This window comes from Nanorana parkeri, unplaced genomic scaffold, assembly GCF_000935625.1.
Source record: "Nanorana parkeri isolate BGI_ZX_2015 unplaced genomic scaffold, ASM93562v1 scaffold73, whole genome shotgun sequence".
In the NCBI taxonomy this organism is placed as follows: Eukaryota; Metazoa; Chordata; class Amphibia; order Anura; family Dicroglossidae; genus Nanorana; species Nanorana parkeri.
Window position 1 is genome coordinate 2,345,164 of NW_017306341.1, and position 15,162 is coordinate 2,360,325.

Genomic DNA, 15,162 nt, shown 5'->3' on the forward strand with positions numbered 1-15,162 from the left:
TATATATATATATGATTCCCAAGCCCCCTCTGGCTCCTATGCCTAGTGTAGTTCTCCTGGACAGCTACACTTCTCACCCTATCACAGACATCATCTACATCTAATGCAGCTTCTGATCATGACACAACAGAAATTTGTAGAGTGGCATAGAAAAGTATTGTAGACAGCTAGAGAAGCAACTCTACACCAGCAGCAAAAGAATAAACAGAATGATTTGTATTTGCTACATTTCCCTACTACAAAGTTGCTGATGCGACATGACTCTTAGCATTTTTGTTGCTCTGAATAAATTAATTGCAATCAGTAAAAGGTTCAGGTTCCAGCGATTTGTAACTTATTCTGCTACGACAATTCTGTAGCCACCTACAGCAACAACTCTAGTCAGCTACAAATCACTAGCGAGAATATACAGAGAGAATTCCTGCTGCTAGTGTCATATAACACTGAGGCTCCATTCACACTGGAGCGGCTCTAAACAGAGAAAGCAATGCACTTTAATGTGCATTGTTCAGACTGCTGCGGGGACCGTGCTGTACAAAACCGCGTGGCCCCAAAATAGTGAAAGCGCGATAATCCGGCGGATTCCGCACGTTCGCAACTATATAATAGCCTCAAACGAGCAGAATCCGTGCAGTTGTTTCACATATAGTGTTTGCGTCCCATGCGGTCTTCCGCATGGAAAACCGTGCTGGAAATGCAAACGCTATATGTAAATAGAGCCTTCGGCCCCCTTCACACTGTCCGATCAGGATGGAGATCCGTGCACAGATCCCCTTCTGATCAGAAAGGATGTCACCATTGTGACAACCGTGTCCGTGCAGTTTTTTACTCCATCTCACAATAGAGGGGAAAACTGACATTACTGGACTCATGTTAGTGCATGGGCAGCCGGATCAAAATAGATGAGCGTCCATTTATGAACTGCTCTGTTGATCAGAGCAGTTTGGAATTAATGTTATTGTTGTGACTTTGGTGTCCATCCATATTTTTCCTCCATCTTGCGATGGAGGAAAAAAATGAAATTATCGAACCCATTTTGGTCTGTGTGGAGTTAAAGGTAAATGGTCATGTGTCCATTTACATCCAATTACCTCCGTTCTGCCATGATCAAGTCCACAAACAGTAACACTGTTCAATTTGGTTTTCTGGACCTGGCTGGAGTCGGACACATATCTGTTTAAATCTGGCTTCCCAAAGACTAACACTGGGCTTCCATCAGAGTTCGTTAAAAAAAATGACAGGCGGATCTGTTCAGAATGCCTGTGTGACCCAATATTCAGGGTAGTGTAGCCAACTAGCCATGGGCTCTGTTTAACCATTCTGTGTGCACTGCTATCCCTCTGTCCCTCTGTCTTAGGTTCTAAAGCCAGAAGGTATGGAGAAGTCAGCAATTGCCTGATTCAGGTTTTCTTGGAGGGAAACTACTGCTATGCTGCATGCAAAGCATGCCAAAACTGCTGCATGCAGGAGACTGGGAGGGTGTTCTCAAACCCTCCTATATGTATCTATGCACAGTTGAACTAAGCCAGGGGTGCCCATTAGGTAGATTGTGATCTACCAGTAGCTCTCAAAGCTGATGCTGATATATCACGAAGGGTGTGATTGGCGGCCCCTTTATTCCATTTTGGTATATTTATTTAGCTGTGCACTCATGATTACCTATTAACCTGAGTCTGCTGAGCCAAGCTCCCTGACACCTTTCTGGTGGATACTAGTGGTCTAAGTGCTATGTATTACATCAAAGAATATTAGTTTACACAGCCTGTTGCACTACACTGTTGGCAAAATACAGCAAGGTGAGCCAGGAGAGAGAGCGGGGAGAGACAGACCGGAGAGAGAGCAAGGAGACAGCCAGTAAAGAGAGAGAGGAGAGCCAGGGGAGAGAGCAAGTAAAGACAGCCAAGAGAGGGAAGAGAGACAGCCATGAGAGAAAACGAGGCATGACAGCCAGGAGAGAGAGAGAGCAAGGAGAGACAGCCAGGAGAGAGAGAGCAAGGAGAGACAGCCAGGAGGACGAGTGAGGAGAGACAGCCAGGAGAGAGAGAGTGAGGAGAGACAGCCAGGAGGACGAGAAAGGAGAGACAGCCAGGAGAGAGAGAGCGAGGAGAGACAGCCAGGAGGACGAGCATAGAGAGACAGCCAGGAGAGAGAGAGAGCAAGGGAGTTTTTTTTTTCGTTGGTAGATCTCATGTAGCTCGTCATTTGAAAAGTAGATCTTAACATTGTGGGCACCCCTGAACTAAAATAGTTTAGTATCCATATGCATTATTTTTGCAGTGCATCTCTGCACTTAACTGTTAAGATGTGAACAAGCCCTTAGAGTAAAATGTGTACAGCAAGGGTGTCACCCCTTCTGCTGCCCATCACCAACAAGCAAGCCAGGGAGGTTTAAGGGAATGCAAAAGCCTTTAAATGACTGAAATTAACTGTAGACGACCTGCCACGTTCTCAGGCTCCAATAGCTATGATTCTGCTTGGCCATTGTGAGTCAGTGAATCCTGATCTCTCCATAACAGAGACTGATAAATAATTACTTTCCAGTAAGCATTATAAATGTGCTGTGTTTTTATCTGCTGGAATTAATGGATAGGTGCCAGTAATATAATTGCCCCAATTGACAGAGAAGCTTATTGTGTGTACTAAGCAATACAATATGTTGGAAATGAACAGAAACTGCAGTTATGTGATATATCTGTATGTGTCAAACTGCCTTATAATGTACTGTGAAAATCTGATCTGTGTTTTAATGCACGATCAAATTCCATATGGTTGTGCGTATACTTTGTAAAAATGCCAGCCATGTCAAATATTATACTGCATACAGAAATGTGGCAATTGATGAGCATGACACCATTATCAAAGAAGTCCATTTTATTTGGAGTGGCAGTGTCCTTGGGCACTTTGTCTCTTGATTTTTATAGAGTGCTGACAATTGCTTTGGTGTGGACAGATTTTTACTTTAATAAAACTCTGCTAAACACTTTATTCACTGCCTCCAAAATGGCTATTCAACATATCTTCATTATAATTTTGAGCAGTCTGAATGTTCTCTTCCCGTGTTACAGCTGAGTTGGTTTGAATCTTGCCTATATTTGCAGGGACGTTGCATGTTCTCCCTGTGCTTGTATGGGTTTCCTCCGGGTACTCCGGTTTCCTCCCACACTCCAAAGACATTTTGGAAGGTTAGTTGACTCCTGTGTAAATTGGCCTTCGTAGATTGTAAGCTCCTTGAGGGCAGGGACTGATGTGAATGTACACTATGTAAAGTACTGCATAAATTGTCGGCGCTATATAAATACCTGTAATAAATAATAAATACATGAATACAATTTAAAGGAGTGACAAGTGCAGGATTTCCTATTGGCTGTTCTAACTGCTTGCAATGCTATGAAAGAATTGTTCATTGGTTATAAGTATTTATCTTAATTTTTAAAACAATATTCATCTTAGGAATATAGAAAAAAATTATGAATTCATTGTTAACTCTTGTCAGTCTTTACAGAAACCGTTGGCATATAATCATTGAACCAAACATCTGCTCTGTCTTCCTCCAAAGACCTAGTTTTTCCCCCATTTGGTGCTGCCATCTTGCCATCATAGCTTGCTTGGCAGACTCCTCTGCACTTTATGTGACAATCATGTGTCTCTGCTCTGTGCAGTAGTTACAGTGGGCAATGGAAGTGGTTACAGATGGACATGATGGCTTAGCCGCTGAGTGGTTGCATTGGCTCTCTGACACGCTGTCACGGGAGGCTGATCGAGCGGTGTAGGGAGGAGAGCTCAGCCTCCTGTGACCGCACGGGCTGTCTCCGCCCACACACCGCTCTGCCGGACTGTGATAGGAGGCTGAGCGGTGTGGGAGGAGAGACGCTGGCCGCTCACAGCACTCTCCTCCCGCAGCGCTCGGCTGGCTGTCACACTTTCTCTCCTCCCCGCTGGGACACAGAGCAGCGCACAGCGGAGAGGAAAGAAAGCAGGGATGCGCTGATGTATCGGCAGGAAAATTGCACTTTCGGCATTTAGCCAAAAGTGCCATTTTCAGCCTATATATCGGTGCATCCCTAGTGCTGGAAGAGCATTAGGTATGACTTATTTAAAAAATAAAAGATTTATGCCTATGGTTTCCCATTCAAAATTTGTTTTGAGTTATCAGATCACCCTTCAATTCCACAGTCTGCACATTAATCCTCCTCCATCCCTACTGACCCCTGCCAAAAGGTCACCATCAAGCTACTGTTGTCACATGCCTAATAGTCCCTACACTTCTATGGAAAATTCACAAAAAAGGCATATGATGCAGTATTTCTGTGTCCTGCCAGGAGCAGGTGGGGTACCTCTTTTCTTAGGACCTAAAGAGCTGTAAAGACCAGAGTGGGTATTGAACTGTGCCCGTGTTCAACCCAGAAGTTATGAAATTTGTTTTGGGTGGAGTTGCTCTTTAAAAATACTTTAAAGGAGAACTATGGGGTCAGGGCTTTTCCCCATAGTTCTCCTTAGAGTAACGGGAGGACACAAACTAGCATCCTCCCATCACCCTAAGCTGTAGCTCGTGGTATACTGAGGAGTAGGACCTAAAGAGCTGTAAAGACCAGAGTGGGTATTGAACTGTGCCCGTGTTCAGCCCAGAAGTTGTGAAATTTGTTTTGGGTGTTGTTGCTCTTTAAAAAATACTTTAAATGAGAACTATGGGTTCAGGGCTTTTCCCCATAGTTCTCAGAGTAAAGGGAGGACACAAACTAGCGTCCTCCCGTCACCCTAAGCTGTCGCTCGCTGTGTACTGAGACGCCGCAGCCGGAGCGGATCCCGACATCGATGTCGAGATCCGCCCAGCTGCGTGAGTGACAGCTGGCTCTGCCTATCTAGAGGCAGAGCCAGCTGTACCCGCCCCTCCCCCGTCCGTTCCGCCAGTCAGCGCTGGTGGATCGGAGCGGGGAGAGGGGAATCCATCCCCGGCATGTGTTCACTCACCTCCCGATCTACTGAGCCGACCTGTGACAGTCTCATTGTCACAGGTCGGCTAGAACTATGAGGTGAGTGAAAAGCACTCACCTCATAGTTCTCCTTTAACTATCATCCAAAGCTCTCTCTATTATAATTCACTGGCATAGAAAAAAGCTTAGAGGGAGAGATCTTTTTTGAATAAAGATAATAAATAAAAAGATGTTCTTTTACAAAGCAGGCTATACACTGACAGCTATCCTTTATCTTATAAGCATTGTGTGTGAAAACCAGAGCAGCATCTCATATTCTGAGCCGTATTTGTAATTTCCAGGAACATAGAGTTCTGTTCTGCTGAGCATTTAATATACAGTCATTTTATGGCTTTTCTTGACAGAAGATAAAATCTCTTGCCCAAGGTCACAGTGAGACTTGCAATGCCATGCTGTCCTGCTTCAGCCAAGCCAGCCATGTGTAAAGGCCAACACATTTGTATCTTAACATGTTTGTAAAAGTTAATTGTGGCCAAATTGTGTGTTATACTGCTTTTGTATTTGTGTTCTTTTGTGGTCCGGAAGACTCCTGGTAACTTGAGTTTCCTCAAAGCTAGACCTGACAGGCAAACCAATCCTCAGTGGAGTGCAAGATTAAGCAAGCTTTCCTGTCTATTCATTATCACGCTGGAGGCTCAGACCATGGCGAATGGCATAGCAAACTTTGAGGCAACCCGGCCCTGAGGAAGATGCAGACCCAAGATGTGTTTTTACATGCTATTATGTTTTGGAGTCTTACCATGCACTATCCCCTAGGGCATTTAGACAGGATAGAAATGTTAAAAACTGTATTACAGAAAGCCAGAATGTGGAAGTCGTAAGAGTAGGTCAAGAAAAAGTTTTACAGACGACAATCAGGAATATATGAAACTTTTGTGAATCTGAGGGCTGGAGATAAAAGGCAAAAATAGGGAAGAATGGGCAAAAAACTTTTTGGATTTCAAGACCTTTAATGAGCTGTAGTGCCATGGAGTAAATAGTATGTTCTGAAAAGCATTGAATACTGCTCATTTCATACACACCTCCTGATGTCTGTGGGATAGATGGGTATTGTGATATGTGCACATTCTCCCACTTCAGAAATTAAGGTTAAAACCGGCTGTGGCATTAGAATAGCCACACCAGTCAGGGACATGCTGACAAAAGTCTACCCATTCTGGAGCAGATTTGCTCTGCAGCCAATCAGTTTCTTTGTCTCATTTTCAAATCTCACCTGGGCAAATTGAAGAGAGAAGCTGATTGTATACCATGGGCAACTGTTTTTGTTTGCTCCAATTTTTTTGATACATTTCCTTCAATGTGCATCAAAAAACAGTCAGTGTTTAGGTGTTTGAGTTAAAGGTTATGCTTTTGCATTATATATGCTTAATGATTTCCATGGTTGGGTGGGGAGCTTTGTGCATGTAGCTGTCAGTTTGGCAAGGGGACAGAGTGTGTCCGGTGTGAATTAATGTGGTTGTTACTATCCATCTATAGAGCAGTGTATAGAGTGCAGGATTTAGCCTTCCAAGACAGGTTTGAATTATATAGACACATATAGGCTTATTTACTAAAGTTGAAAATCTTCACTCAAAAGTTCATGTGAAGATTAACTTTAATTATACAATCATGTGAAAAGGTCATCTCTGTACAAGCATATTTGTACATCACTAGGGATGCACAGATACTTTTCGAGTACCAGTGCAGATACTTGGCATTTTCATGAGAACTACCAGGGTTGGAGCGGTTGCAGCTGGGACCTGGCTCTGGCACTTCACCACTGTCCTGAAATCATTAGTCTGTATTGATTTAGAAAAACTGTCACATGACAATAAACAAAAATGTATCAGTACTCATACTTGTAAGTACTCGGCAAGTACCAGTACTCGTACTCGCAAAACTGGTATCTGTGCATCCCTTTATTTATATTTATAAAAACAAAATCGTACATTAAAACAGAGATGTACAAATCCCAGGAGCTCCGTGTGCTCCTAACAAATGACAGCTGCCTCCTAATTTTTGAATTTTTCTCTAGTGTAGTCTTGGAGCTCAAAAGTATCGGTACATGTACTCATACTTGCACCGAGTACTGTACATGGTATCTGTGCAACCCTATACATCACCCCATACCCCTACAGATATACCTATACCCTGAAAGCCATTTGTCGTATAGCAGACATAACATCACAATTAGCGATGAGGTTCTGGTTGAATGGGAGTGCAACCTGAAACCAGCATGTTCGCAGTTTGGTGAACCACCAAACAAACTGGCTAGATGGCCTATCTGAACCCCCGGCTTCTGTTTGTAAACCGACCAGCAGGGGACCACAGGTGATGCCATCGACCAAATATAGTCATAACGCTTGGCAGTTGTCATGGCGACATCGTCAGATGGTGAGTATTGTGGAGGTGGATCATTGTGATTGATGAGGATCTACATTGCTAGACAATTCAATTGATGCTGGTCTTTCGATGGACTTTGTGATGGGGCCTGTGTCTTTATTTGCTTGTAATTTTTGGAAATTAATAATAAAGGATACTAATGCACCCCATACTAATTCCCTGGGGGAATGGGGGGCGGGGTGAATATCTCTGGGAACACTTTTTGTAAAGGGGTCTTTCAGATTCTGATAAGCCCCCCACAGACCCTGACATCCTCCTGGGGACCACCAAATGGGAAAATGGTAAAGTTCCTTTGTGGCTCTACCTTAAAGCTGTCCTCCTAATGTTAAAAGGTGGACTCTGGTGTGGAGTCCCCCTTAAAATGTATACCACACCCCTATCCTGGCATGCAGCCTAGGTGGCCAGGAAAGGGAAGGCACTTGCTCATTCTTCTCCTGAATTATACCAGGCCAAATGTCTTCAGCGTTGGGGGAGTACCTTACAAGGGGGAGCGGCAAAGCCTCCACCACTTTGGAAGGCATCTTGTAAACAAAGACACTTTAATAAAAGTAATGTAAATAATGTCCCACAATGTAAATCCAACATGAATCATGTCATCCAGGTGACAGTTTTTTGTTATATTACTTTTAAAGGGTTAACTTGTACTGTTCCACAACTCCATGTGCAGCTTTAGGCAGAACACAAGCATGTTATTTAACGGATTTGTGTTTTTTCAGTGTTATTCTTTAGCCTGTATCAATAGACCCTTTAGCAACCAAAAGGAATGTTTTTAATTTTTTTTTGGAATGGTACATGTTCCCCATGGCAGTGCCTGGCTACCCATGACCTTTTTTTTTATTACCAAAAGCTTGCAAATTAGCTTTGAAAAAGGCAGAAAAAAATACAAGATTTTCTTATCTTCGACATTAATAGGGTCAGTGCCATGTTCAGGGTTTGTGGCCTTGTGCCTGGGTTTGCGGAACCTCGTGGGAACTAAACTTTGCCCATTTCCCTCATCCCTAAACATAGGTATGAGACATCCTAAACATAGGTATGAGACATCTCATACCTATTTGTACTTGTGCTATGGCAGGGGTGCACAATTCCTATAACCCCATGCCTGGGACATGCAGTTCCATGCGCCGTGCAGTTTTTTCTACATTTAGCCCTGCTGTGGGCAAGCAGCGCTAAATGTAGGGCAGGGGAGCCACCGCTCATTTTGTACAGGTCATATGGGCGGCTGTACAGCCACCCAGATCACATATTTCAGCCTGCTCCCACGACGTGGTTTTTGTGGTCTGCTACTCTTCTGGGGACCACAGCAAATTACTTCAGGATGGAGAGCGGGGAGCAGACCAGAGAACATCCATTATTCGATCTCCTCTGTGTGATCAGTGAGACAGGAGCGTTGTACTCACAGCACTTCCTGTCTCAGCTGTCACAACCCGGGCTGCACAGGAGATCAAGCAAAATACTGTGCTTGATCTTCTGTGTTGGGGGGCAGGCTCCATAAAGAGAACCTGTCACCTCCAAACATTATCACATAGGGGCTTGTTATCCCCTGTGTGATTGCAATAAAGTTAAGTTAAAACAAATGTAAAAAGTGGTGAAAATATATAAAAATGAATAAAAATTGAATTTTTTTTTAAAATTAACCCCCTCACCTCTGCCATCTGCATGTGAATGGGCATCGTGTGAGAGTGCTGCCCCCATTCCCCCGTGTGCCATGCTGTGGAAGCCGGGCAGCAGCGCTCTGTAACATGAAAAATGTGCATTACAGGGTAAGTTCACTTTCTCAAGTAATATGGAAAAATTGAATTACATTTTCAAATCACTCGGCTGTAGATCCTCAAATCATCTCTGAATTCATGCTTACACTGTCCGTCCTTCTGGAGGGGGGCTAAAACACAGGGACTATGGGGAATAAAAGTAAAGTAGCCACCGCTCCAAGCTCAGAAATTAGTTAACTAAATTTGGGATTCTAGTCCATCATGGCAGAGAGTTTAAACCTGTGGCTACTTTACAACATACACATAGACCCTCCAGAAGGTAGGACAGTGTCAGCACAAATGTCATTGATGATTTGAGGATCTACAGCTGACTGATGTGCAGATAAGCTACATTTTTGCTTAAAGGTAAGGTACTTGAAGGCATTTAACTCCTGTGTTAATTGTCACTGTAATTAGCATTCACTGGTCTTGTTTTTTATCCAACCTGTGACTGTACAGTAAAAAGAGAAACAGCACACAAGAGGTTGATACCAAGACAAATTCACAACAGAAAAACTGAAGGGCACATTGGGTAGGTTAGAGATTTTGCTGCTTTACATTTGAGGAAATCATCCAAAAACCATGAGCACAAGCCCCTGCTTCAATGTGAGTAGTCTGTAGAGGAACTGGAGACCAGGATAACCCCTTGTGATTATGTACCACTAGGATTATTTTGTCCTGGCACACTTTTCTGGGAGCCAAGTTGGTAATCTTTTTTACTATTGTTTGGTTAATGAAGGTTAAGTGTTGATTGTTTCTTTTGCTTACATTCTTTAGTTGCTCTATTATTTAGACATAAACTGTTTATATATTTGTATGTCTCTAATCACTCAGTGTAAGCTTATCCACATTGTTCTATTCAAGGTTTCACCTAGAATGACGTGCTCAGATTGGGACTAGATCGAAAATTGCTATGACATAATATCATAGTTTCAGTGCACATGTACGAGTATATCACTTGTCATCAGTATCAGTATTTCAGTAGCGTGTCACAACAGTAGTAGAATATTGTATCATGTTCCATTGATTAGTGCAGAAAGCTTAGATACCCTTCATTGGCTGACTCAAGTTATTAAAGAGGAACTCCAGGATTTTAAAAACGAACCCCTGCAGTGGGGCCACCCCTGCATTGCAAGGGTGGAAATCTTGTTTTGGTCTAAGGAAGCAAATAAAGAAAATATACTCACCTGATCTGACCTTGGTCATGCCTAGCTGCTAGACCCATGCCCACAGCCTCTTCTCCCCAGGGCTCTGGCAGTCTAAGGACCGCTGACATCATTACGTCTTATGCAGATCCATTGGTCAGCATTAGACATGAGGACGCGGAGGGACATTCCACAGCTGGACACTATCTGCAAGGAGTTTGCATGTTCTCCCTGTGCTTGCGTGGGTTTCCTCCGGGTTCTCTGCTTTCCTCCCACATTCCAAAGACATGCTGGTAGGTTAATTGACTCCTCTTTAAAAATTGTCCCTCTATGTATGCATGTGAGGTAGGGACCTTAGATTGTAAGCTTCTTGAGAGCAGGGACTGGTGGGAATGTGCTGTATAACTTGTCAGCGCTATATAAATAACTGTAATAGGTGGAGCAGAGCAGAACAGAGGTAAACACTAATTGCCACAGGACCGAGGATCAGGATCAGGTATCTTCTTTATTACGGACCCTAGAGAAAAACGAACCCCTTGTAGGCAGGGGTGGCCCCACTGGAAGGGTTTTTTTTTTCTTTAAATCCATGAGTTCCTCTTTAAAGATGCAAGCTTTCGGGATGCCTTAGTTCCCTTCCTCAGGCTAAAGCATCCTGAAAGCTTGCATCTTTAAAGGGTTTGTTCACCTTTTTACAAGAATTGAAAAGATTAACTAACTCAGAAAACCTTCCTCATTCAGTCCCCCCTACACTTATCTGCAATGATGATCATTGCTTGCCACCAATGGCAGCCTGTATAACGATCCTAGCACCTGCATACTTCACTGCACGGCTCTGCAGACTGTATAGCACCATAATGCTTGGAATGGGGAATGTTATGTGACGCTGCTGACCAATGAGAATCTCTTCTGAGCCTTATTTCTTCTGGGACCCCGAGATTCTAATTGGGGGAACCTGCTTCCCATAAAAAGCATCATGTTGCCATTAAAGGTCAGTCATCCCAACCTGAAATAATTCATTTCAGGCCAGGTGCCCTTCTCATTTCAGAGAGGTGCCCATTTCCCCATCCCAAAACCCGCCGTCGGGATAAAAAAAATTAACGAAAAAACAACAGACAGCAGGGGAATGAATAGCTAGATTGCTATTGTCTATTTCAATTTGCAATACCAGGCTGGCTATTGCACCCACCCACTGCAGCTGTCAATCAGCAGAGGAAGACCTGATGGAGAACTTCATATCCACCTCTGCTGATTGACAGGAGCAGAGGGCGGTGCAATAGGGGCTGGTGGTCCCGATATCAGAATTTAAAAAATGTAAAAAGACAGACAGAGCAGGGTAAACCTTTCCGGGATAAAATGTTTCTCCTCCGGGCATCCAGGAGCCACTATCTTATAGCGGGAGACCCCCGGAACGTCCGGGAGAGTTGAGATGTCTGAAAGGTGATTCATATGACCTAAAGCCTGGGCTTCCTCTTATGTTCCCATCCACAAAAACTGGCACTTGTGGGTATGGAAGAGCATGTGACCTTCTCACCTGTGAGAGTGCTTGGGTATATCAGCCAATTGTTAGACCCAAGCAATGTCATGTGGCTGGGGGGAGTGACATCACTCATCCCACAGGTGACTGTGGGGCTTCAGGGGCCCTTTGCAGAGACAATAACTTTGCTCTGCATGGGCAAGGTGACAGTATCCTTGTGACAGTAAGTTTTATATCATATTGGCGCTGAAAATAACTCCCACTTTATGAAAATGAAGATGTGTATTACATTGAGCCTGTTGTGTGTTCACTGTAGAGGTGAATGGCAGTCCTTATATGTGCATCAGAGCTGAAAATTGTTCTGGGCCCTGTTTATATACGTATGTTGATTTTAAAAAACACACCTTTTTTTATGAGGAGCCTTAATTATTAGGGGATGCGCATAATTATTATCATTTTACTATAGCAGTAATGCTTTGCAAATCCTCTATAAACATTTGTTTTTTATTTGTATCATTTTCTTTGTTTTGCTTTTTTTTCCTTCTTGTTATTTAACTTGTTTTTGTTTATAGCCTGACCTAGTTGATGCTTACCAGTTGGTAAAATCAATTTTTCATCTGGATTAGAAGCATTTAGATAAACCAGTTACTGCTACATGCATATTTAGGAGGTTTTATTAGACTAGTGTTACGTATACACCGACATCTGGATCAACCAAGCAGAGATTAACCAGGCTCAGAGATGACATGACGGTAGACAGTATGCCCAATCTTGATGAAAAGAATTGTCAATAAAACTAGATTTTTTTAAAAGTATGTTTATAAAAATATTGACATTTATTGGCCTTTTTTATTTTATCTTCTGTGTACATTCCATTAATAGCTGCTGCTCCAGGGCTAGCATGCTTCTATTTTAGCTCACATGATGAATATTCAAAAGCTGCAGATACTGAAGAGGTAAAGAGATATGAAGGTGATAGAAAGAGATCTCAGTGCAACTCATTAATCCATGGCGATCAATGATGTCTGGAATAAAAAGAAAAAAGTTTTTTTTTTTTCTCCTTTTGACAATATGGTAGGTGACAATTGTATATACTACCATCAAACCATTTTTTTTTACATCACTGAAATATTAAATACAGTTTAAAATATATGTGCCATATTTCCTTTGACTTGTATTTTTCTTAAATTTTGTATTATTTTATTGAATATCAATGCGCTTATTAGTGATATTTAAAAAAAAAATGTTCTGCAGTGGAAAACTAAGTTTTATGCATGCATTTGTATGAAAACAAGAAGAGCTTAATTCCACCATCATTTATGAATGTGTTTTCATTCCAGAGCGAGGCAGCGTGCTATGCACATACTGTGTTAATAAAAACCTCCTCTCACATTGTGCTCGGCATAATGCAGCTTGGGGGCTGTGTGGCAAAATGATTTTTTTTTCCCCTCTTGTTTTATTAATTTATTTTGCCTTCCTCATCAGCATCAACAGCAGCTATTTTCAAAGTGGGAGCCTGCACTGTATCTTGGGTTCAGAGACTTCTGCAAAGGACACAATCTGGTCTTATGCTGATGACACAGTGCTTGTTTCATCTGCCCCCAGTTCCTGGGCTGGCAGGCAGACTGTAAAGCTGTGTGTTTGCATGTGCAGCTCCACATGACTGTTTTTCTGCATAGAAGCATCATTAGGAGCAATCCCCCTTTACTGGGATCACTTAGACACTTCCAGCTGGTGGCAAGGGGATAGTGCCGTCAAGCAGCACACATTGCTTCAGCTGTCCTTTTTTTTTCCTCTCTCTCTCATTGTACTGATACATAACAATGACTGGGAAGGCTTCAGGTACTGGAAGGTAAAGGCAGAGATGTAAGCACTGGATCTGTACATGGTTCATCTCTTCATCCTGAGCCTGCGTACTGGCTTCCCTGCTGTATCTCTCCATTTGTTGGAGTCCTCACTGTGAATCTGGATAGAAGGTGCACCAGGGTATACTACCTTCTTCAAGGGCGCTTTTCATGGGATATTCTTTCTCACAATGGCTCATGCAGCATCCCAGTTAAAGAAGGGACGGGATCTGGAAATTAATGCAGAGGAGGAAGCTAAAGAGAAACGAAGGCACAGGAAGCGCTCCAGGGATCGAAAGAAAAAGGTATATTTTCTGCCTATGACAAGTGGATAGCTGTATGTATATTTCACAGGTGCACAGCCAGGCTTAGGCTGCTCTAAAATCCTGGACCACATTTCACTGGTACTGACTGCTGCAGTAATGGTGCAGGGGTTGTTTGTCCTCTATGCACGTCAGTCTTCTTCATGGGATATACAGTATAGATTCCCTATTATCATGAATATTTGTGATAGCAAATTTTTCTGGCACAAATGTTAAATTATTAATTGAATCCAGTGCTTATTTCATCCCACATTTTTCTTCCTGGCTTTTGCTTTGCTTATTTTACAGTCACAGCCTGGGACAAAGGGCAATTAAAATGCATGTTCCTATAGAGAATTAAGTATATCCAGTGTGCACTGAGCTTCTGTCCTCCAGCTTTGTAGATAAGGCCCAGACGCAGTTTCACTCTCATCAGTCGCAATTAATAAATATTGACCAAGGGCCGAAGACTAAGCAAAGCTTCCTGCTATAGGTTTTTTTTTGTCCTTCTGTTTTTTATGATCTTTGTGATATTCCCTAAAGGACAGATAATCCTAATTTTCTGTGAGCATTGATGCATGAGCTCGTTCAGTGACATGTAGATTTGCTGCAGTAAAGGAGAATCCTCCTTGGTAGATCACATAAACCACCAAACTGCTCATCTGTCTTTTGTTTACACTGTTAGTCCCTCATAGGAAACAATTACCTATTGTTATCAATGACATAATGAAGAAGCGGTTGTAGGTGTTGACAGTGGATATTACATACAGTGCATATGCTTTTGAAGTTAACTGCCATGCTTTTTTATAACGGTGTGTTAAAGGCCAAACAGCTGGATTGCTGTAATTGACATGATAAGGTATCACTGGTGGGTGATTGTGGTAGATCATTGTGTATTCTCAGCATTCCATGTGTGATCCGGATGTTGCCCACATCAAAAATTCACAGCGGAGATAACACAGCAGCTCTATGATACAAATAACTTACACTGTGCATATATTGCTTGATTCTGTTGTGTATATTCATCTATGATCACATATTGTGTCTTGATAACCCCGGAATGCTTACGAAACACATACTGTACACGTGTTGGTCGCGGATGTAGAGTAACAATGAGCTTCAGCAATCAAATTTTGGACAGCTCCTAGTAATTTGTATTTAAGTCTCAGCCACATCACATGATAGAGTAGTGTTTGATTCTTTATTTTATTTTTTCATCAGTCATGTAGATCAAGGAATTTGTGTTTAGCAACATTATGTCGCAGGCAGTTGTGTG

At 42.6% G+C, this 15,162-nt stretch overlaps 1 protein-coding gene across 1 annotated transcript in view; it reads left to right on the top strand.

The window, feature by feature from the left end:
• Window positions 1-13,633: 13,633 nt before the first annotated feature.
• The window catches only part of ANK3 (ankyrin 3), a 260,705-nt gene continuing 259,176 nt past the window's right edge, over window positions 13,634-15,162 (top strand). The window contains exon 1 of the mRNA XM_018576669.1: window positions 13,634-13,889. Within this exon, the coding sequence (XP_018432171.1) occupies window positions 13,776-13,889 (114 nt within the window). The 5' untranslated portion in view covers window positions 13,634-13,775. The remainder of the gene's footprint in view (window positions 13,890-15,162) is intronic.